The sequence below is a fragment of the Pinus tabuliformis genome, chromosome 2_1 (assembly GCF_031772625.1).
Source record: "Pinus tabuliformis cultivar Carrire ecotype Pingquan chromosome 2_1, CPIR1, whole genome shotgun sequence".
Classification (NCBI taxonomy): domain Eukaryota; kingdom Viridiplantae; phylum Streptophyta; class Pinopsida; order Pinales; family Pinaceae; genus Pinus; species Pinus tabuliformis.
Genome location: NC_142299.1, coordinates 251021194 through 251047092, shown reverse-complemented (window position 1 = coordinate 251047092; position 25899 = coordinate 251021194). Strand labels below are relative to the sequence as shown.

The window sequence follows — 25899 nt, the reverse complement described above, 5'->3', positions numbered from 1 at the left end:
TAGATCAATGTCATCCTAGCATAGGGAGTATGGTAGATACACGATGCGTCCATCGGTACTACTCTAGTCCCTATCCTCATTTCCCTACTCATTGGCCAGATGAGAGGTACTTCCCATGAGTCCCAGACTGCATGGATAGGATGTCTCAGCAAGAGAAGGATGAACCACTCATCCTGCCTACATGTCGCCACGGGGTATCATAGGGGAAGGTTGAACCACTCATCCTACTTACATGTCGCCACGAGGTATCATAGGGGAAGGCTGAGATTGATATCCCCATGAATGTTTCAAAACCCAAAGCTCAAGGTATGCAACATACAGGACCCTCATAAGAGGGTCTCTCCACGACTCCTAGTCGTTCTCGAAAAGTCAAGAATTTGACCTTTCCCAAGGGCTTCGTCAGAATGTCGGTGACCTGCTCATTAGTCCCAATATGATGGAGCCTTATTGTTCCTCGTTGTACCAAATCCTGAATAAAGTGGTACCTGATATCGATGTGCTTGGAGCGATCATGAAATACGGGATTCTCTGATAAATGAATCCCACTCTGGTTGTCGCAGAGGATCATGGTAGTATCCAGCATATGTCCAAACAGCTCACTGAAGAGCTTCCTCAACCAGACAGCCTCACAGGAGGCCATACTCGCAGCAATGTACTCTGCCTCAGCGGTGCTCAAAGCCACCGACCTCTACTTCCTACTCATCCAAGATATCGAGGCAGATCCCAAAGAGAAGCAACACCCGGAAGTGCTCTTTCGGTCCAACACACTACCTGCGCAATCAGCATCAGAATATCCATGTAGCCTCACATCTCCGGCAGTGTATCTCAACCCATGAGTGATGGTGCCCCGAAGATATCTGTTGGACACCTAATCCTCAATGGGTTAGTGTGGAAGCCGAATGGACAAAAGGAGTCCAAGAGACCTTGGGATGTGAATCCCAACGGTCACAACAATGTACTATAAATGTATATTTCCTGTTAATAAAATATGTACTTGCATGATTTATCATTCATATTGTTCTTGCTCCCATGTGTGTTTAACATGGTATCAGAGCATCGGTATTCCTGCCCTGCATAATTATTTTTGAGCCATTTGTTTTATGGCCCTTATCTGTATGTGCAGATCATTTCATGAATATTTCTTCAGCTCAATTTTAGCTGCAACCTGATTATATTACTGCTGGTGTCTGTTGTCCATAAAATTTGCTGCCCCTCTGTCTGACTGTTCAGATCTCCGACTGTCATAAACGTTTCAAAAAGGGCGTTTTTTGCACCTGCGCCTCCATTGATTATTCTGTGCTCAGATCTGAAATAAAATGCCTCTTCCTTATTCCAGCACTGCCTCATAACGCATTTGTCCATTCTCAGAAGTGTTGTACGTTAAATTTCTTCATGAATAGCGTTGGTTCATCACTGACAATGCTGAGTGGTGTATGATGAATCTGCGTTGAAATGGTACTTGAAACGTTGACATGTTGAATGATGAGCCGTTTTGATGAACGCCCAGAATCCGCTCCTGTTGAATGTGTTATAAGTTTGAATGCGTTATGAAGTTGAATGCTCCTGTTGAATGTGTTATAAGTTTGAATGTGTTATGGATCGATATTGAATGGTATGCGTAACGCTGTCCAATGGTATCAACGTTTGATTTATTGAATGGTTTTTTGAATATTAACGATGTTGAATGAATGCGCTGTTGAATGCGTTTGAGTATTAATGTTGTGGGTTTACTCACTGAAAAACCATGGATTCCACGGCTCTCTTAATCTAGAATAGAGTTTTCTCCACCTAAATATGTGCAAATCCATCCGGTAGAACTGTCTCATGAGGAGCGTGAACTCTACAATAACGTAGAAACAGAAGGCAGAAAAGTGGTTCAAAACTTCATTAATTCAGGCACCGTGCTAAATAATTATTCTTCTATACTTCAGATAATTCTACGGCTACGTCAAATTTGTGATGATGCGTAGTTGTGCCCATCTGATGTGGAGTCATTGTTCTCGTCTTTCAAATTAGAAGATTCTTCAGGCGATCCCAATTTGCTGAAGAAATTACTTTCAGTTTTGCACGCTGGAGATGACTTTGACTGTCCAATATGTTTATCACCACCATTAGAGGCTATCATAACCATCTGTTCACATGTGTTTAGTAAGAAGTGCATTGAGAAGATATTGAAACATCTAAAGCCACAGTGTCCATTGTGCCGTAAGCAGCTTACAGCATCTGATCTTTTTAGTTCACCAAAGGTTGCTGACAGCTGAAACAAAGCCCTTGGTACGCGGAAGGAGCAGATTGCGTGGCACTGGAAGGCCTGTAGATCTAGCATACTCTTGAGCTGCAAGTAACTTTGCTGTCGTAAATCGTGTCCCCTCTACAAAGAGACCCAACCAAAAAGGTCGTGGAAAATCTTTCAACCTCTGGAAGCCTGACTTCAATGTAGCTTCATCTATGGCCCAATTTCTGGTTATGTTATTGTCTTTTTGATACTTCTGCGTGAGGTATCTTCCAGACGCCTTAGAAGGGCTACACGAAGTTCTTAAATGATACACTCCTTTTTTTAAAACGCTGCTCTTAAACATCTGTTTTTTTGGATTTGCGTTCGTGGTATCAAACTGCATTTAAACTGCTTTTGAAGTGATATATATATATATATATATATATATATATATATATATATACGGTGATATATATTGGTAGCATGGTTATATACAGTGATATATGAAACGATTCAATAATATTGAATGCGTTGTTTTAAATATTGAATGCGCACTGTCCAATGGTATTTGAAACTATCATATGATCCTGCCATTAGTTTTTCTTCTCGACTTTTGCACATTTGCCAAGCACTTGGGTGTGTATAGACTATACATATCATTGTCAGCGTTAGTAGAGGAGGAAAAGCAATATCTACCCATGCCTTCCACAAGGATTCTGGAGAGACTACTTTACTTATAAATTGTGTTTGAAATGAATAATATGCAGTGCGGCACACAGGCAGGTTTTCGAGGACCCACAGAGTTTTTTGGATGCGTGGATCTATAATATCCTTGGAGGAGTATACCGATTGTATTGTTTGATGCAAGGAGTGTTGTTGACTGTTTGCATTAAACAGAGATTAGATTTAGATATTTGATATGACAGTATTGACATATTATTCTTTGTAAATGCCTATGATAAAGCAACTATTGAGTTGGTACTGCTGACATTGTTGATCTATAGACATGTATTGATGAAGTGGAGTATGATTTCACATTCTAGGGTTTCAGAGATAAGTCTTGCATTACCAAGTATTATTGATTGAATACGCTGATGGATAGACTCTGATGATGATGTTGAATTGACGGGCTAAGTGTTATGTCACAGAGCTTGACATTCCTTGATTCCACTGCTGCATAAAGAGTTTGGTGAGCTGATTGTAATCTTTTATGTTGCATGCTCCTCATTTGCTCACATTTATAAAGGATATTGCAATGACATTGAATTGTGAGTGATTGTTGTTGGTTGATAGTCGTGATCAGTTTCTTTAATGTATAAGATGATGAAGGAACATGACCAGAGATATGTGCTCCACAATCTGAGTTTGAATTGGAATTATTCTCCATGTATGTGAACCGAGAAGGGCAAGAGGCATCCTGTACTGCTGTAGTAGATGAAAGTTCTTCTGGTTTGTTGATCATAAAGATCCTCCTTTTGACTTAGTTGTAAGCTTTTTTTGACATCAAGCTCACCAGTTTTATTTCCAACAATTCTCTTTGCTACCAGTGGTTTTTTAACTGTACTTGCAATAGCTGGAGGTGGAAGACCTACTTCAGCTTTAGAAGGAACTGCTTGAGAGACATTGCTGCAGTTTTTTGATACTCTATAAAACTTATATTCAAGAGACAGTGTTGATGAGCTAACGAAATTGGGTGTCAGAACTTGGTCTATTGTAGATGCTATTACTGAGATTATATGTCTATATCAAGTGTTGAGATATAAAAGTTTTCAATAAGAACGAATCTGCATTATCTAGTTTGTTGACTCCTTGCAAATTTTGAGAAAGAAAGAATTATAGTGTTGAATGAATACTTAAGTTGCTTTCTGGTATACTTCAAGACTTTCTTGGCCTAATGTAAAGCAATTCAAGTTGATCTGGTTTCAGCATCTTCGAATTCTAGCTGTTGCTTCTTGTTGCACACTGATCATTTGCTGCACACTTATAAGGATATTGTTGTGTACTGTGAGTGGGTATTACTTTTCTGCATTAAGTAGTAGTTTTGATCAGTTTTTAACGCATAAATGGCCAGAATCAGTGAAGTATTAGAGTTCATGAAAACTCTTATACAATCTACTGTTGATGACACATTACAAATCAGCAAAGGATCTCTCTCAGAAATTCAGACATGCTTATATAATGCACAGGAAAAGATCGATTTTTTGCAGCTTGAATCACAGCTACAGCAAGAAGAGCTACATCAAAATAGACATCATTCTGAACCTGTTTCTGTTCAGAATGTTGAGACTGCAACCCATCAACTGCAAGACAATAATGTTACTGTTCATTCCAATAAAGCAGTAGTTGTACATGCAGATGCAGAAACTCAGTCTGCACTTCCCAAGCCCATCATCAGACCTTGGGAACAGCTTGTCCACAACAAGCACAGAACTGGTCTTGGATATGACAAGGACTTGTCCTTTCATATTCTTGACTACTCAAAGCCCATTCAATTTCAGAGTGCTGGATTCATTCATGACAGTTCACCTGTTCCAGACTCTGCCCTTCTTCCACAGCAACAAAAACACATTGTGAAATGCCAACACTGTGACCGAGTTGGCCATCTTAAAGATCACTGTTTTGATCTTCATCCATGTGAGCACGGTCATAAAACCAACCATTCTTCACATAGATGCTTCAAAAACAAACGTCCTGCAAGAACAAAGATTCATCTTGGATGGATCGCTTCTTGGCAATGGGCATCAACAGCCAAGAAGATATTACAAACACATGTCAGAACTTGTTCCAGAGTATTGAAAAGTCTTGCAGCTGAGTTTTCTCCATCTTCTCACCTTGTATCTGACAGGGGGGAAATGATGGTCATCCACAAGCTTCAAAGTCACATCAAGCGAGCCTGAGCCACAACCTGCCACACCAGTTTCAGAGTTGTAGCCAGAGACAAAGATGCCTGAACATGCCTTCAGTTGGCAATCTGGGACACTTCCTCTAGCAGAAGACTTCAGCTTCTTGCCAGTTTTGGAAGAATTCCAAGAACAAAATTGAGAACACTTCCTCTAGCAGAAGACTCCAGCTTCTTGCCAGTTTTGGAGGAGTTCCAGGAATTGCATTAAGCATTCCAGAGTTGTTGGTCATCCTTAAACCATCACAGGTTGAGACTTCCCTTTTCAGGTTGAAGTTTTACCTTTTATGCGGGGTGAGACCTCCCTTTTATGGTTGAAGGTTTCCCTCTTTAAAACAATAGGATCACTTCCTCTAGCAGAAAACTTCAGTTTCTTGCCAGTTTTGGAAGAGTTCCAGGAACTGCACTAAGCGTTCCAGTGTTGGTGGTCATCCTTAAACCACCGCCCTTTATACCAACATTTCATAGAGCACATTCAGCCTAGTGCTGCTATGCATTTTTTGCACATTTTGTAATACAGCTCTCTTCTTGGACTCATACATAACCCTTCGGATTAAGGGGGGGAATGTTGGACACCTAATCCTCAATGGGTTAGTGTGGAAGCCGAATGGACAAAAGGAGTCCAAGAGACCTTGGGATGTGAATCCCAACGGTCACAACAATGTACTATAAATGTATATTTCCTGTTAATAAAATATGTACTTGCATGATTTATCATTCATATTGTTCTTGCTCCCATGTGTGTTTAACAATATCTCAGAAGATTCTTGGCACCAATCCAATGTGAGTGATGAGGCTCAACCATATATTGGCTCAACGTGTTGACTGCAAAACATATATCCAGACAGGAGTTCACCAAGAACATAAATGCTCCTATGAGTTGGTGAAACTCAAAAGCATTTCCCAAAGCAGGTCCAGCAACACTACCACATAACTTCTTGAAGTTAAGCTCCATCGAGGTAGTCACGGGCTTGCAGTCCACCATACCAAATCTCTCCAAAATCTTCACCACGTATTTTCCTTGAGATAGGAAAATCTCTCCTGGCTTTTGCTAGACCTCCAGCCCTAGGAAATAGTGCATCAGTCCTAGGTCCTTCATCTCAAATTCGGAAGCCAACTCCCTCTTACATTTGTGAATGAGAGGGTTTGCACCTATTAGAAAGAGGTCGTCAACATACAGCACCAGTATGAGAGGCTTATCATCCTCAACCTTAAAGTAAAGGTTTGGATCGACTTCACTCCTAGTGAATCCCAGCTTCATCAAGTAGCTATCGATCCTCTCATACCAAGCTCGGGGTGCTTGCTTCAGCCCATAGAGAGCTTGCTTGATTCCCCCTTATGAATCTCAAACCCCTCGGGTTGTTCCACATAGACTTCTTCTTTAATCGAACCATGCAAGAACGCGGTCTTAACATCCATCTGATATAGGTTCCATCCTTGCGAAGCGGCAAGGGCCATGATCGAGCGAACAGTGGTGTATCGAGCAACAAGTGCACATATCTCATCATAATCTACACCTTCCTTTTGAAAGAAGCCTCGAGCAACAAAGCAAGCCTTATATTTTTTAGCACTCCCATCAGCTCCATGCTTTATTTTGTAAAGCCACTTCGAGGTGACAATTGTTTTGTCCTGGGGTTTGGGGACCACATCCCAAACATCATTCTTCATGATGGACTCGTATTCCTCATTGAAAGCATCCTTCCATACTTGATGCTTCACGGCTTCTTCGAAAGATGAAGGCTCATTTTGAATGATGGTGCTGATAATGGTCAAGTATCCCTGATACCTGGTTGGTTTCTTACTTTCACGGAAAGTCCCTCTGGGTGCAATATGTCCTTTGGCATCATCAAGTGTCCCCCTGAGCCGTGAGGGCCTCTTCCTAGAAGAGGAATGCTCTTGCGAAGGGGGATCAATAGGATCCATAGGTTCTTCCACATTGGGCATCGTCTCATCTTTGTTCTCATCTGGCTTCCTGGAGTCGGCTTCTTTATCTTTCCTTAGAATAGGAAGATTGTCAACCTTGCTAAGAGCCATATCTTCGTCAAAGGTGACATCATGACTTATTTCGACTTCCCTTTGACCAACCACATAGAGTCTATAGCTCTTAGAATTTTCGTTGTAGCCCACGAAGATTCCCTTCTTTCCAAATGCACCCAATCTGTTTCTTTTCTCTTTCGATACATGAAAATATACAAGACTTCCAAAAACTCTAAAATGAGAGACATCAGGTTTCTTACCAGTGAACATCTCTTCGAGGGTCTTGGAATCCAATGCTTGATGAGGGCGTCGATTTTGAACATATACGGCGGTATTTGCAACTTCGGACCATAGAAACTTCGGAAGCCTTTGATCATGGAGCATGGAATGAACAACTTCCATAATCGTACGATTCTTCCTTTCCGCCACACCATTCTGCTCAGGAGTGCATGGTGTTGTGGTCTTCCTCTTAATACCAGCTTCCTTGCAAAAGTCATGGAATTCATTGGATTCATACTCGATCCAATTATCAGTCCTTAAGACCTTGATCCTCTTCTTGGTTTGATTCTCGATCAAGGCTTTGAAGTGGCGGAACCAGGAGAACACTTCATCCTTCTTTTTCAAGAAGTATATCCAAGTCTTGCAAGAATAATCATCTGTAAAAGTGAGATAATACAGATATCCTCCCAAAGGTTCATAGGCATCATAACAGATATGTCGGAGTGAACCAACTGCAAAATGTCAGAGGTCTTGCTATGGCTAGAGGGGAATGGTCCCCTTTTGAGCTTTACTTCGGCACATCCCAGACATACACCTTCTTGCTCTACTTTAAACTCGAGCATCCCTGTCACCATTTGTCTCACATTGGGTAGAGCATTATAATGAAGGTGGGCAAACCTCTGGTGCCATAGTTCAGACTGCAAAGTTGTGTCACAAGACATGACTCCCAACGGACTTCCTCCAACTTGATATAAAGAGTCAACCCAAAACCCCAAGAGTGAAAGCATCTTTAAAATTCCTTTTCCACACACGTACCTTGCCATTGATGAAGGCCACCTTGTAGCCTTTGTCTTCCATTGCCAGAATGGACACCAAGTTCTTGAGATTAGGTACATATAGGACTTCTTGCAAATGAATTGTGTTACCCTGATTTAATTGAAGAGTAACATCCCCTACACCCTTTATGGGATAGGTGGAATTGTCTCCAAGAATAATCTCCAAGTTTGTCTCCTTCTCTATTAGATTAGAGAGAGCTTCCTTGTAACCAGTAAAGTGCCTTGAGGCACCACTATCAATAAGCCAATTTCCCAAAAAGTTCGGAGGAGAAGTAGTGGAGAGGGTTGATATCAAATAATACTCATCTTGCTTATTGTTAACAACATTTGATTCATACCCGGAGTTCCTTGCTTTCTTGGAGGGTTGACCACTTCCTTGATTCCCGGCATTCCTTTTTCCTTTGCCATTGAACCTGCCATTCCTTTGATTGTGGTTGGAGTCGCCCTGGGAGTGATTTTGATCATCGTCATGTGATGAGTCCTTTCTATTTGGACATTCCCTCGCATAGTGGCCAGTCATAAATCACCCAAACAAGGTTGTTGCACCTTCCTGCGTCTTCCTGCAATGTTACCTTAGTTGCGTCCTCTTTCCTTCGTATACCCAAGAGACAAGGAGAGAGAAGATATGTATGGATGAGATGAGTGAGATAATGCCTCAAGGTCTCCTCTATTTATATGCCACATTAAGGTTTAGCTAGGGATGTGCAACACAATCTTACTTGTTGGATGACCTTGGAAAATTGTCAAGAAATACAAATAAATTCATATCTCCATGAATACATGTTGGAATCGGATGGGCCATGGCATCACTCTACCATTTCCAACACTGGTATCTTTGCGACCACCTTGGAGGAGATGGTTGAAGGAAGAGCTCTGCATCTCCGCGATGTTGTGCCTCGGGGCCTAAGGTAAGTTTACAAGTGCCCTCTGTCACTGCACCTTCTCGACTTCTACCTGCAGACTTCCCTGCGTTACAGTTTGCAGTTTGACCCTGACTTTTTCGTGTGGTCGTTACCGTCCCTTAACCTCCAACTCGACTGCCAGTATGGAACAAGACGTCGTTGACTATTCAACAGACCCAAATCCCTACAAGGAGATTTGGTCACGCCCTCGCACCGTGTCAGGTTCTGGCTCCTTTGGCTCATCATTCTGCCCACTGTCTGCTAAAAATCTTGTCTTGAACCGTTCTGGGCCATCTGTGCCCCACCTGCCTCCCTCTGTTGCACTGGACGCCGCTTCCAGTTTGGACTATCCTCCGCTCTCCCTGACAACCCTCAACCTCATCGGGGCATGCCTTCCACCATCACCCTCATTCGACTCCCCGCTTCCTGACCTTCCTCATACTGTTGCTCCTTCTGGCACTCCCTTCTCCTCAAGCATCTCACAGCCTGGGACATCAACCCCTCACTTTTCCTCTCCAGCTGGATGCGCTATCCCAAACCCTAACTGCCCTCCACATGGTTTCCCCATTCCCTCGGGTTGCTTCAGCACACCTGTCCCAAACCCTAAGAGCACTCCTCCATCCCTGCAGGCGGTTTACCAGGGCATCAGGGGACCCTTCCGGGACTACCCGACAGCACCTAGATCCAACAAGGTCAAGAAAGGGAGGTGCTTAAAGGTGACAGACAAGGACATTAATCTCTCTTTGGGGGAAGACCTTACGATGGGTGAAGTGGTGGACACGGCCAACAGGGTCCTGGTGGGACGCGTTAGAGGGCGGAACTACTCTGCGGAGCGACTGCGACTCTGGACCATGGAAATATGGGGTTCACTTCTCAAAGAATTACCCTCGATCAGAGTCCTCACGCGGGGGTGGTTTGCTCTCAGATTCCACAGGGAGGAGTATACTGATTGGATCCTCTCGAGATTTTGGCACATCGAACTTGCACATATTCTGCTTAAAAGATGGAACCCCCTTTTTGACCCTAAAAGGGAACAGCTTAGCACTAGGCCGATTTGGGTTCGCCTACCAAGGCTTCCTATGCAATTTTGGTCGAAGGATGTCTTCAAACGCATTGTTAATGCACTGGGAACTTATCTGGAACATGACAAGACCTTTGAATCCTCCGGCAACATGACCATGGCTCGTATACTAGTTCATCTAGATACAAGGGAAGGATTGGAGGAAAAGATAACCCTCCACTAGAGGCATTATTCATGCCGACAAATCCTTGACTATGAAGGAGTTCCCTTCCAGTGCAGGAGATGCCAGAAGGTTGGGCACCTATTCAAAGAATGTCTGCTCATCTCGCCTTCATCTCCTCCTACTTCAAAGGGTAAGAAGCACATGCAGACTGAAGACCCAATAGTGGATGAGCAGCCCTCACATCCGGATAGTCCATTGGAAGCGGTTGGGGACACTGTTCAGCCATCGTGCTCTGCCCAGGTTTCGCCTATCTCCCCGCCCATGACTAGATCTCGGACTGTTGCGGCGACTACTCCATCTACGGGTACTGCTCCTCCTCTATGTTCCTCTGCTTTGCATTTTAGTAATTTCATTTTATCTCTGGCTGCTTCTGCATCTATTCCTTGCATGAATACCACTCCTATCAATTGTTCGCTCGACCCCCCTTTGGCTATCTTCTCCACAACACTCCCGGTTGTACACTCTCCGGGAAATTTTGACCCCCCCGTATCCTCCTCTGCATCTGGATCACATTCATACAACCTCCGATCTCGTATCCTAGTTCTCCCAGAATCGTTTGGATTAGGTATCTCTTCCTCACTTGCGGAGCCCAAACCCTCCTAGGGGAGGCCCTCTAAGATTTCTCAAGCCATCAAGCTTGCGGGGGTTGATGTGGCCCTGGGCAGACAAAACACTATTGAAAGGGTACTTAGAGCACAGGATACCCTTGTGAGGGTTCTCCCATGAAGTGGGTACCTTTTAACTGTAGGGGTTTAGCTAACCCTCCCAAAAAATTAGCTCTAAAGAGGCTTTTGGATTGTGAGCCCTGTGATATCATTTTTTTACAAGAGACCCTCAGTATGGCTGAGCAGATAACCCGGATCCTACAATCTCTGCTGCCTGGATGGAGTTTTCATGCCTTGGATGTCTTAGGGCATTCGGGGGGTATCGCTCTGGGGGTAAACCCCCGTACCATCAAAACTATCTCTGCTTGGGGTGGACATGGGTTCTTGGGTATGGACATTTTCTCTGCAGAGCTGGGCAGGAATCTCCACATTATTAATATATATGCTCCTAGACATTAGGGCACTCCCTGATAGACAACTCTACTATACTAGGCGGAGACCTAAATTTTACTATTGGTCATCATGAATCCTAGGGACATCATTCTCAGTTGCACCCCCTCTTGAACCAGCTGGAACTACTACTGGAGCAGCACCGCCTTATTGATATCCCCATGAACAAAAAATTGTCGACTTGGCACAACAGAAGGACTGGAGATGCGGCACTAGGCAGAAGATTGGATCGTTTTCTCATTCATGAAGACTGTTAGCATCCTTCACAAATTATAGGCAGTGGGTGGGTTTTGGCGGGATTTCAGATCATTCCCCCATCTATTTGGAGCTGGCAGGTCCATCAAGAAAGCCTAGGTCGCCCTTTAAATTCAACTCGACCTGGTTAAAGGACCCTGATTACCTCAGGTTAGTATCAGAGTATTGGAGAGACCATCCACTATCAAATGATCCTTGTGTAGTTGAGGGTTTCTGTCGTAATCTGGTGAATCTTAAAAGACTATATTCTGGGCAAAGGGGAAAAAGTCCAAGTTGGATCAGGCTCTCTGTGACATTGAATGACAGCAGGATGCGGTAACAGATGACCATGGCAGAGGGTACACCTCAGTTGAAGCTAAAATTCATTTGACGGGCTTGGAAGCCCAGAGATCCAAGATTTTGCTGGATTGGGAAGAGACATGGAGACTCAAAAGCAGAGCGATATGGCTTCAAGCTGGGGATGGCAATACTAAGTTCTTTCATAAATTTTCCAATGGAAGGAGGGCCAGCAATACCATATGGCAGATGCCTACAGAACATGGGCAGATGGCCAATACCTATAATCAGCTGGCACAGATGGGAAATACACACTTCAAGCAGCTCTTCAAAGCCCCACCAGGTGCAACACTTGCAGAAATTATTCGCATTGCGGGGCATTTCCCTAGATTTGTGGAGCCAGACTCTGTGGAGGATCTTATCAAACCCATAACCATGGGGGAACTGGAGAGTACATTGAAGTGGTTCAAGAAGGATAAAAGTTCGGGCCCGAACGGATGGTCAGTCGAATTCTATCTAACCTTTTTCGACATCATTGGCTCGGACCTTCTCAAGGTGATCGAGGAATGCAGAACATCTAGGAGAATGTATGAAGCCATAAATACTACTTTCATCGCCCTGATTCCCAAGACGGACTCCCCTCAATCCTTCAACGACTTCCGGCCCATCTCTCTCTACAACTGCCTTTACAAGATTATTGCCAAGATCATTGCAAACTAAATCAAGACGATCCTATCCAACAACATATCCTCTAAACAATTTGCCTTTCTCCATAACTGTCAGATCCAAGAAGCAATTGGCACGGCCCAAGAAGCCCTCCATTCCATCAAGCTAAAGAAACTGAAAGGTGCCATTCTCAAAATAGATCTCTCTAAGGCCTTTGATCGAGTCAGCTGGCTTTACATCAGGATGATTTTAACTCACCTGGGCTTCCCTATCCCTTTCATTAGATGGATCATGTGTTGCATTACATCTGTCTCATTCAGTACTCTCATAAATGGATCGGCTTCCTATTTCTTTCATGCAGAGAGGGGACTTAGACAGGGATGCCCACTCTCCCCGTTGCTCTTCTTGATTGTTATGGAAGGATTAAGTAGGCTAATCTCATCGGAAAAAAAGGGCAGGTAGGCTAATGGGACTCAAGATCACGGATCAATGCATTCTCACACATTTGTTGTTCGTGGATGATATTCTTATCTTCCTCAATGGCGGCATACAAGACTACAACACTCTCTCTAAGGTGTTGTGTTCATTTAGCTCAGCAACGGGGATGGAAATAAACAGACCCAAATCCACCATCACCCTTTCAGCTTGCTCCCCACAGGAACTCCGTCAAGCATACCAAAAATTTCCCTTCCAGAGATTACAGCTGGAGGATGGATTGAAATACCTGGGCTTCCATAAAAATCTCATGGATACAAAATAGCAGATTGGACTTGGTTAGTGGCCAAGGTCGAAAGAAGATTGAACAACTGGAGTCATCGACTACTGTCTAGAGCAGGACGTCTAGTGCTTATAAAATCTATTCTAGAAGCCACCCCGATCTACTGGATGTCTCTTGCCTGGATTCCTCAAGGTATCTTATCCTAGATTCAAAGGATATGCTGCAATTTCTTATGGAAGGGGCACAAGGAAGGGAAACCCTTTGCATGGGTTAAATGGAGCAAAATTGTAGTCCCAAAAAAATGGGGGGGTTGGGGCCTCAAGGATCTCCCAGCATTCGCACAGGCACTAGCGGCCAAATTGGGTTGGCTTCTCCTGAAGCACAAAAGCTTATGGACAGAAGTTGTTACCTATAAATACATTTGGCCTCGCAATATCATGGAATGGGTCCGGCTACCAGCTTGGAACAAACAAGGAATATCGGTGATATGGAAAGCTGTCATACAAACTCTCCCCATTATCAGGAGTGGGCTCACTTGGCGAATTGGCAATGGTTCGGTTGAATACTTCCATTTATCAACAAGCTTGGATGTATGCTGATGATCTTGGTATACCCGATCAGTGGAGTATGGAGTGGAGGCACTACACAAATGCATTAATTGAATCACATGTGAGGCTCAAGGACAATGAGGATGAACTAATTTGGGCTCCCGCTATGCGGGGGGCATACACTCCTAAAGAGGGATACCCATCATCCATGCAGTTCATAAACCCAACTCACTGGAATGTTGGTGGTGTATGTTATGGAAACAAAAAAGGCCCGCCACGCACTCATCTCCTCATGTGGAATATCATCATGGACAAGGCTCCTACCAGCACTAATCTCATGAAAAGATCTTTCCAGGGTCCATCCTGGTGTGTTCTATGTCGATAAAAGGAGGAATCGAACAAACACTTATTCCTAACTTGCACCATCACTCAGCAAATTTGGGAACAGGTGTTACCTGTGCTAAATATAAATCAGCGATGGGAAGGGGATTGTATAAAGGATGCGTGGAACAGTTGGTGGATTGTTGCCCTCACCATGAAATCCTGAAACCTCCCATTAATTCTGTGTTGGAACATATGGCTCTGCAAGAACAATATCATTTTTAACAGAAAACACATTAGATGGCCTCTTATTGTCTCGAAAATTTGCAACAGTTACAATGAAATATTGGATGAGGAACAGCCTACCACGATTCGAACAATCATCCTGGAGGTTATAGATCATGCTCATCCCTGGTCCTACTTTGATGGCTCTGCACAAGAACAGGGGTGGGGGGGGGATTCTACTACACCTATCCAAGACACATTTCTTCCGCATTTGTATGGGATTGGGAGTTGGCACAAACAATTTCGTTGAGCTCCTTTCACTTTGCCATCTATTATACTTTGCATTAAACCAAAACTGTCGACAATTACAAGTCTTTGGGGACTCTAAGATTGTCATAAATTGGTTCAATAGCATCACTGCATGCCACGTTCACACACTCATGAACATTTTGGATGATGCATTGTTTTTAAAATCACATTTCGATCAAATTTCATGTACTCATGTTTACAAGGAGCGCAACAAATTTGCGGATTAGTTTTCTAAAGAGGCAACGCACCATCCCAGAGGAGAATGGCCAATACAGGAGGAAAGACAGGGACATGCCTATTACAAGAATTTGGGGACTCTAAGATTGTCATAAATTGGTTCAATTGCATTACTACATGCCATGTTCACACACTCAGGAACATTTTGGATGATGCATTGTTTTTAAAATCACATTTTGATCAGATTTCATGTACTCATATTTACAGGGAGCACAACAAATTTGCGGATCAATTTTCTAAAGAGGCAGCGCACCATCCCAGAGGAGAATGGCTGATACAAGAGGAAAGACAGGGACAGGCCTATCAGTACTACCACAGGCCATATATAGAACAGGATCAGCAAAGGGCTGATAGGCCCTAATTTATCATAGTTTTTTGAGACATCTGAACAGTGACTCACAGATCTGTTTGGTTTTTTTTTTAATTTTGTAACATATATGTATATGCATATTGATACATGATGGTACACCCTTCCTGGGTTTTTTGTACAGACTTACTACTTTTTGATGACTTCGGTCACTCGTACAACATATGCCAATGGCATCTACAACATATAATTTTCCACCATAATAGAAAATTATGATTTTTCCCCGGGCAAAAAAAATTGTCAGAATCAGATGATTGTTAGATCAATCCTACACCTCTCGACAAGAGGAATCCAAGAAAAATATCAGCTGCCATAAATAAGATGACCCACATGGAGTTTGGCCCTAGTTTCCAATTTTCTTCAAGTGTGGTGAGTTTGGTCACTATAGTACCTAGTGTCCTCTCAGGAAGAAGGACAAGGAGGAGAAGCATGACCAGCACGCAGCGTCTACAGAGATCAATAGGTTGTCCTCCAGATTGGAGGAAGACTTCACGATGTTGACAGATGTACCTCTAGGAGTGAAGTGGGGAGATCTGGTACTGTAGTCCCAGAGAACTACAAAGATGGGGCAAGGTCCTTGAGGATTCCACCTTATGGATCATTACCTGGCTACAGGGGCCCACAATATTCAGTAGCAAGATGGATCAATGGCAGCTGATGCAGTCAATACCAGAGTGAATTGCAGACTAGTAACAACCAGTGCTGAGGAGCGCAGTGCAGTGTTGACAACAGAGCAGGTGACTCAATGCAGAGTTGGCAGCAGCGCAAATTCTTCAGGGACAGTGTAGATACTAGTAGCAGCCAAAGACTCGGGAGACAGGGGCATCATATTGAACACAGTTGATTCAGTATTCTGGATGCTTTTCAAATCCAGATGCTGCAGAGACAACAGCAACAAATGAGAGGGAGTGGCAGTGCAGATGCAGTGTTGGCAACAGACAGCAGTGTCAGCAGCAGCACACATGCAACATCAGAGTTGTGCAGTAGTTGGTGGGCAGCAGCAGCCAGACATCAGCAGTGCGACAAGAGGTGATACAGAGACAGGGTGTTGTGACAGGGTGTTCAGCATTCCTTGCTAAGAGGGAGTGTTAGATTTTGTAGCATCGGATGTGTTCTAGCCACAAAAATTGGTGGAAAGGCTAGAACACATGTGATCTACAAAACCCAAAAATCGTTTCTAGAAATTCCATCTAGAGATGACTTAATTAGATTATTAACCAATTTTTTAATGTTTCTTAAGTCTAAACTTAGGAAAACTGGTTAATTAATCAGAATTAATCAAGTCAAGGTGAGAATTCTCTAGAAACTCACATGGATCAATACAGAAATGATCTGAGCCATCAATTAAGATTTAATCTTGGTTGTTGGAGTCCCAACAGGAAGATATAAGAAGGGATTGATGTGGTGGTGGAGAATGCACTAGAATCACCTGGAGAATTCGATTTTCTAGAGTAGCAGCAGTCAGTTACAGGAGAGTTTGAACTTCAGTGAGGCAGTAGAGATAGTGAGGGGCAGGGATAGTGATCTGGAGGAAGTTTTCCAGATTTGGAGAGGCAGCAACAAGTGACAGAAGTGATCCACGCAGAGGCAGCAGCAAGTGACAGAAGTGATCCACGTCAAGGTAGCGCAGAGGACTACGCAATTGCCTAAGAGGAGTAGTTTGATTTAGTTGAGGAGGAGGTTGATTCAGTTTCCAGAGGTCAAGAAAGTCTTCCAGAGGGTCAGAGAGTCACTTCCAGCAGTAGAGACAGGCTAGACAGCATTCTCAAAGGCAAAATCGAGCCACACGTGTGAGAGACAGCGTAGAGGCAACGCAAAAGGGCTCACGTTACGGTTTGGACGGCCAATTTTCTGTAGAAGCTAGAGTCAAGATTGCTTGTGGGGTGAAAGAATTTTTCTCTCTAATTATTTCAATCAGATACTTGCTAATTTAGCAAGTGACCTTTCATGAATGGGCATGTCTTTTAGACATGCCTGTTCACTTAATTAATGACTTATTTAACCTAACCAATATTTAATTATTTAATATTTATTTTTATTTTCTTTATTTAATTGTTATGAATTATATTCATAACATAGCCTCTTCCTTCGGAAGCTTTGTCCTCAAAGCTATATTGCTGGCACTTGTCTTTGCGGTGGTTGTCGTCTTTGAATATGGGAGGCGAAAGGTCTCTAGTGGCTCAGCGTCTATAATTCGCTAATAACTCTATTTTTGAGTCCAAGGTTATCTCTACTTTTGAACCCAGGGTTATGTCTAATTTTTTTGCTTTTTAACTCTAAATTTTTATTTTTATTTTTTTTAATAACTATAAATTTTTTTCAATAACTATAAATTTTTTTTAAAATAACTCTATACCTTTTTTCTTTAAATTATATATATTATGTCTAATTTTTTTTGGTTAATTACATAGTAATTAAAATTTTATAATTATAAAGTTTATAATAAAAACTTTATGAAAATTTTAATTTCTACCAACGGATTGGTCGCGTTGGTTGTCTGCACACGCTGGTTGACTAAGTCACGTCCAATGGCGTAGTCGTCTTTTTATGCGGCGTTGCAGAGACAGCTAATATCCACGTTGTCAATACGCTGAGGGTGTCCGAAATCTTTACTCCGCAGTGTAGCACGGCCACGCACCAGCCTTCGATTTGTCTGCGTGTTGAGACGGTGAATCCAGACGTGGGGGAATAAGGTGGGCGATGTGTGGTTCTGTGGCAGCAGGTGGAAAAAGACGGGTGGAAGGGACGTGATTCGTAGGCGGAGGTGCAGGAACACAGTAGGACACAGCAGCTGGTCAGCGAGGGTCCACGCAGCGGCAGGGGAAAGTCGAATTGGTGTGGAAGGCCCGCAGGGCAGATGGCCCACCGGGGCTATGGTCTTGCCAGTCGAATGAAACCTAGAAATCAAAGTCCTCAGTGCCTGGCACAACGGGTATATGGAGAAATCCAGGTGGATGTTCTCTTTGCCCGCGCCAAGAAACCCATTGGCAATATCTGCACAGAGGTTGAGCTCCTCACTGATAGCCTCAGGGTTCCTTGCAAATGAAGACATGGCAAGACTCATTTTCCATAGTCCAGTGACATCGTCTCGAGTGTAGAGTTCAGGTTCTGGAAACCACTCATTCCTATCAATAGTGATCAGAACAGATTCAGGTCGATGACGAGACACATGTGTCACAAATTCAAGCGGAACTCGTGCCCCTCTCGGAAGTCTGGACAAAATAGATATAAAATCCTCCACACTTGTGATTTTCTTCTGTGCGAGTTTTTTAATGATGGCATTGGTAGGCACACCTGCCATTGCCAACATATACCCTGGATTCGCAACATACGGTAGACCACACTCAAAGCGAAAATTCCTAGCTTGTATGTAGGATAGAGGATGAATCAGGCCACCACTGACTTCGAAGAAATAATGCGGAGTTATAGAATGTAGGTCTTGGACCTCCAAATTAAGCTTTAAAGGAACACCACCCCTCTCAACCTCCAGGTCGATGGTCTTTCCAACATTATCGTCATCATCATTTTCATAGTCATCTCTGTTTTCATTATTATCATTCTCATCAAAACCTTCTTCTTCTGCTTCCCCTTGTTCTGTTTCTTTGGTCGCTATCATCTCCCTATTATTGATTTCTTTTCGACATGCTTTAACTTCTTCATATGATTTTTCTAAATGCTAAAATACTTCTTGAATTTCATTAAAATGTTCAACGCATTCAGGACATGAACGTAATGGCACATTGTGCGACGAACAACGTTCAAAGACTCGCATGATTATATCATGTGCCATGGCTCTGATACCACTGTAGCATAAAAACTATGCTGAAGCAAGAAAACTGATAGCTTGAAAACTTGAATGTAAAAATACACGAGGTATTTAATAATAATAATTTATTATATATATAAAATTGTATAAGATGATATAAGATGAATTGAATGTTATAATGAGGCTCTCCTTTTATACCTCAGCAAGTGACCTTTCGTGAATGGGCATGTCTTTTAGACATGCCTGTTCACTTAATTAATGACTTATTTAACCTAACCAATATTTAATTATTTAAATTTTTTTTTATTTTTTTTATTTAATTGTTATGAATTATATTCATAACTGCCAATATGGCATCCATAGATTGTACTCAGATTTCACTTTTGCATAATAATAAAAACCCTCATTGTTGCACCAATTTTCCCCACATTGGGTTTTCCCGAGGACAATTGTCCAAAAATAACAATGTCATTTTTATTGTGTGTGTGCTAGTATTTTCTCAATTCCAGCGCTATTTATTTTTCGCAGTTTTATTTGTGAAGGTTGCAATGTGTTTATTTCGATGTTGCTGTAACAATAAACTAAATAATTAATTTATCAGTTATAAGAAATAATACCAATGGTTGCAATAGGATTCCAATTTTTGGAATTTTCACAAGGTTGTGTTATGTCATAGCACATCATTGGAGGAGGCTAAATTTATGAATGCTGAATTAGCTTGATGCAGTTGTTGGGGTTTGAAGATCCCGTGGAATCCAGAAGAAACCAACAGAGTTTTTGGTACCAAGTTTTCCTAAGAAATATTGATGCAATCCCCTCTCAAGATTATGTAATATATAAATTGGGGATTTTGCCTTATTTTCCCTCCAATTTTCTGAATTGGTAATTTAAAGGTTGACAATTTGATTTGTTTCTAGCAAATTTTTATTATGTATTTTCATTAAAAAAATGTCAAGAAATTATCATAATTTAAAAGGGGATATTTCTAGCAAATTCCCTATTTTATTTCCAATTTAATTTGCCTTGGGTTTACGAGAAAAATTCTTGAAGGAATTTGTCATAAATAGTATTGAATATTTAAATGGAATATTACAAGAAGCCTGTCATAAATTATGCTGAAGGCATCCCAAGTTCAATGCTCCTCAAAAAGTGGCCAACATCCTAGGTCAAAGTGCCCAATGTAGTCATCAAGTGGGGTTGGATGTCTTCTACGAAGTGTTGGAGAAGAATCATATAATCCCTCAGGGGATAGTCATTGTACCTAAGAGCAAAGATCTAACACATACTCATAGAGTAAAGTGAGGTCAATATTATAGGTGCACAAACCATAAGAGTATCAAAGTGGGTCATATTTAATGAAAAAGGAATCAAAGTATTCACATAACCACCATCTTCAAATGTCTTTCTAGCTTATGATTTGTAAACAATTTACCACGCTTCGATATGGGAGTGTTATCACAAGGCCCTAGTAGGCACTTCCAACCCTAAGGGGAAGATCAGTTCCTAGGTTGACCCATCAATCAATTGGTGCAAGTGATCAATGACATAACATGGGGTTTACTTCATGGAGGATGCCCCTATCTTGTACTAGCCACAAAATTCCAACATCCTTGAGCATTATGATGTGAAAAGGGAGTGATCGTGGGATCCGAGTTACCCCCTTCCTCGACCTATTTTTACCACCCCTCTTGTGCGTCTCTTTCATCATTAATTTTTTTCTCTTTTGTTTTACATATATAGCTTGGGCTACAAGCTTTCATTGATCACCATTGACCCCTTAAAGATGAAGGTTTTCATTGCTCAACAGGATTGGGATATTCAAAGTTCCTTTCATTTAGATAGCTCATGCATTAGCCAAGAACTCGGTGAGAGCTAATCAGGTGAGTAGAGCTCAGGCTCGGCTTATGTCGATGCACTTTCATTTATCTTAGGCAATATTTTGCATTTTAACATCATGGCTCATGTTTTTCTCTTCTTTTTGCTACATCAACCTCTTAGGGCAAATTTTTCAGGCCCCTATTCAATGATGAGGAAAACAGGGAACCAATATTGGTGACAAATAGCAATCAACTTGATGATGGGATGTGGACATAAGGGGAAGATGGAAGATGTTAAGTATGGATTATTGTGGACATGCAACATCAATTTGATCCTTCTACTTGTGCCCTTCTTGGATGGTGAAAGAAAGGCCTCAAGGAAGGTCACATTAGACTAGGGGCAAGTGATAACCACCAAGGTGAAACATGGGAACAAGAGTACAACTAAAAACAGTCTATCATCCAATTCAACCTATGATTCATACTAAAATGCTCTTAAACATAAATGAAAGCTATTGAATGCAAAAATGGTTAATGTACATCATATTTGATGACCCACCTTCATCAATGAGCAAGCTAGATGAAAGAAAGCACTAACCGGAGGATGGATGAGAGGCATCAGAGGCTAGCTATCTGTTGATCATGATAGGGCTGCTGGCTGGTAGGTTGAAACAATAGGAGAAAAATTTTCTCCTAGGGGTTTACCCACATGGTCCCATGGGTGGGTAACAGGGACAACCACATATTATTTCCTTTAGTAAATTTAGATAAGATATTGATATATACCAGTATCTCATGTCCCACTACTTCTCAAGCAACCTGCCTTATCATTTGATTATACCTTAAAACCTTTGTTTTTTAATCTTCTTCTAGATCACCATAGTTATGGAGAGTCACATAAGGGAGCATATCAATCTTTGATGGCCTAAAAATACCCTGCAATGAAATGAACCACATCTTTGTAAGGGCCACTATGCTTGATGACAGTTAATAGATGTTTTGACATACTAATTTACCCACAGATTCAACTAAAGTCACCCCTACATAGTTCTCATGGCTCAAGATAGAAGAAACCCAAAATAGATTCTGTCAAGACACAAGAACACTCCTCTACAGTTTGAACCACTGTGAACATGTGGTCGTTGTTCCCTATTGATTCAAAACTACAAAGCTTATTTTCTCTCACCAAAACTCATAATAATTCTCTCTTACCATGGTTTTGTTAATTTGCCCCTGCATGAACTTAATGCTTAACAATGAAAAAGATAGAACTTCCATTCTTTTGCATTGTGATTCCACTGCTTTGACAGTTAAAGGCGATGATTCTTATTTATCTTCACATCGCAATGTTATTTTTTCTTGATAATTCTTTTACTATTTTAACTTTCCTGATTTCTGGTTTCTTCGAATTTGCAGTTGAATAATTTTTTTCTTCAACAGTATTTCTGAACTTTAAACAGCCAATGACCAGAATTGTTTTCCCTCAAAGTTTCTTTAATTTTTCTTGCTAATAACATGGGAACTTAAAGGTACTTTTTTTACTCAGCAGACCTTTATTAAACCTTAAAAATGTGTTTTTAATCTTCTTCCACAAGTAGCCACCCTTTCAGTCACATCTGACACAATAACATAGGATAGACACATGATCCCTTGTAATTCCCTCAAAATTTAACATAGGATAGCCGCATGATTCCTTGTAATTCCCTCAAAATTTAACAAAGAATCATGATGTATTATTGTCCCGATTGGTGATTCCTGTGATGGCAATGATTTATTTTAGACATCACGAATATTATCTTTACTATGGTGGACCTCACCTCCTCAATGGACTATGTTAGCAGTGACAAAATATGATATAATGTGGCTCAAAACTGTGAATTTGTGTAGCAGTGTGACCTCAACTATGGTTTTTTGGTGTGCCCATATCAGCCACAGCACTTACTTCCATAGCATTGTGCAGCTAGGTGATTGGTGATATAAATTAATCAGAGGTTATTCTCACAATTTTATTTTCTTCTAACTGTGAATCCTTTCACCAACATGTCTATTGAAATTGTCGTGAAGGTTATTGACAAGTTCATTTTTTTGTTTCAATTTCTTTGATTATTCAAACATTGGCGACCACAACTGGGATGAAACATCACAGGTTAATGCTGTTAATTGTAGAGCAGAGTTTGGATAGACATGGTTAATATGTCCTCTTGCTAGCAGTCAGATCTAACCAAATTAATAATTATCAATGCCAGCTTTAAAATCTTTGTATTATACATTACGGTTACTACATATCTTCTTGTGCCAATATTTCTCTGATATCATGTTTCTATGTTTAGGAATGAAATAAATGTGCAATCGGTTGTGTTGTTCCCCCTCCTTGTTTCCTTTTTCAAAATATAATCAGGCCAGAATACTGCTATTTATGTGAACCGTAGAAAATTTTATATAGTTTATCCATCTTTCACTGGTGGTTGTCTAATCCTATTTTATAGATGATTGATTCCTAGATACCTCTTAGCATCTTCTGGAATTTGCAGTGGGTTATTTCTCTTCTCCTACAAAACTTTATTTTTAAGATGACTAAAGACCAGTTTGTGGTCAAAGACCCAGAATTGAAATTATTTTCTTTAATTAACACCAGGTTGTTTTTATTCTTTAATCGAATTTATTTTGAAAATGGCCAAGGCCGGTTTATCTTCAAAGACACAGGGTTGAGAGAAACTTCTCAAATTGTTTGCATCAAAACCGACAATTCTATTGGCAAGACAACGGAAAATTTAACCACAGGTTAGGTGGGAGTGACCTCACAATTTGGCCCAAGTTGGTCTCGAATACAAGTACAAAGAACATTAGTTCAAACTTCATCTACAGGAGAATATCCAACATAAGATGGCTAACATAAAAGAGTTGATATGAATAAAAAAATATATAGTTGATAATGAATGAGTTATTACAATGAACCTTCTGACTGTATACTCTATAAGCACTGACTAGTCATGAAGGTGTAAGGTTGTCTACCTTGGTTTATTTCATTAACATTATTATTCTTATTGTTTAGTAATGTTTATTTATGTATTTATATTCATTACAACAACCTATTCTTAAACAAAGAATATAACATGGTATGTAAAATAAAAACTTACTGCTTAAATAAACTCTTCACACGGCGTTGTCCTTCCTCAAGGCCTTTAGGATCAACACACTACATTTCATCAGAACATGAAAACTGTGAACAAATACCCGAAAAACAAGAGGTGAATAGAACTTGTGTACAAACTACATAGATTATCTTGTAGGAATTTAATGCATAGAAATTAGAGAGATACTAAATTACTAATCTACGAAAAGCCTTCAAAGTTAAAACATATACATAATCAACAGTACCATACTTCTTTCATCTGCTCTGTGACTTTTTCTAGTTGTGGCCTCATCAACTGCATTTTGGATGGTATCAAATGTTAGAGAATTCATTGGAACTCGAAAGCTCTAGATTCTAAGGAAAAAAAGCATAAATTCAAGTCATCAGTGTTCACTAGTTCCCACAAACTTAAAGAAGATTGATATAATGAAACATAAAAACAATCAAACGAATTTTACCCAATGATAGAATAAAAATAAACTAATAAATAAATAAAAATCCACAAGATAATTTAGTGGAGCTCAACAAGCTCTAACCATACTAGAGGCAAAGTTATATTTATCCATTATAAGTCCTACTATAAAAAATGAAATCCATATGTTTATGTGATTAATATAATCTTATGATTGAATTTATTTAAGTATTGTGTAACCAAGTGTTGATGAGTGGGAAGTTGGAGTGTCATAATTATCAGTCTTGTAGTCCCCTATGATGCTCACAGATGGGATTTTATCCTAATTTGACTTCGATTGTATGCTTGATTTCTCTTTTAGGAAGCAAATTTATTGGAAGATCTTGGAATACTTTTTCGTGCTTTTGAATTAGCTCTTGGACTTCTGGTGCTTCTTCATTGACCAAATTTGAACTTAAAATTTCTAATTGATGACATTGTACTAAATAAGTTGGTGCTCTCTTCCGAATCGTTTTCATCATCTGGCATTATGATACAATTTGATTCTCGGGGGGTTGGAACTTGGAACCCATATAAGTTGTATTTTTGCCCTTCCCATTTAAATTTTATAAATTGCTTCTAATGGTTGGCAGAGTAAGTACCTAGGGTTTGAAGCCATTGGATACCTAGGACCACATCCACTACTCCCAACGGTACAGTGTAGAATGGAGATTCTAGATAATAGTCTTGAATCTGTAATTTGACTTTATGGCATTTCCCTGCCTTTTCAATTTTCTTACCGCCGGCTACCATAACCTTCATGTTGGGCATGGAAAACGTAAAAATGTTGAGTCTTTTCGCCATAGTCGAGTCCAAAAAGTTGTGGGTGCTTCGTGCATCGATCAAAACCATTACGTTGCTCTTTTTTATGTGTCCTTTTAACTTTAATGTCTAGGGTTGAGATATATCTGTCATGGTTGATAATGACACTTGTAGAATATTCTCGTTATGTGGTTTTGGAGAAAATTCTGGAGAATTTTCGATTTCTTCTACCTCTGATTCTTCACTATCTGAATCATTAGTTGCTTCACATTTATACAAGTTCTTGGTTTCTTTCCCTTTATCACATCTATGTTTAGGGTCCATTTTTCGCCACAACGTTTGCACTTGCCCTCTTCCATTCTTTGCATTTCCAAGTTAGGTTTTTCTCCTCCACGAAGATGAGGTGCAACATATTTTGTGTTATCCGTGTTCACAGCTTGGCAAAATCTTCGTCTTGAATAAACTCTTTCACCTTTTGGCCACTGCATCTTTTCGTGCTTCTTTTCAGCGTCTTTTGCCTTCTATCTTGCTACTTCTATAGAAGTGATGTCATGAAGCGCAAGCTCAGCCTGGATATGGGGTTTAAGTCTTGTGTTGTTAAAATTGGCAACTAGGGTCAAACTCCATGTGGGTCATCTTATTAATGGAAGCTGATATTTTTCTTGGATCCCTCTCATCGAGAGGTGTAGGATTGATCTAAA

The 25899-nt window shown here is 40.9% G+C and overlaps 1 protein-coding gene across 2 annotated transcripts in view; it reads right to left on the bottom strand.

The window, feature by feature from the left end:
• Positions 1–25899, bottom strand: part of LOC149199638 (mitochondrial inner membrane protein OXA1-like) — a 145876-nt gene that overhangs the window by 74718 nt on the left and 45259 nt on the right. For both annotated transcript variants that reach the window (XM_089402518.1, XM_089402519.1), the window contains 2 exons: positions 24236–24280; positions 23990–24048 (listed from right to left, as the gene is read on the bottom strand). In XM_089402518.1, coding sequence (XP_089258644.1) covers positions 23990–24048; positions 24236–24280 — 104 coding nt within the window. The remainder of the gene's footprint in view (positions 1–23989; positions 24049–24235; positions 24281–25899) is intronic.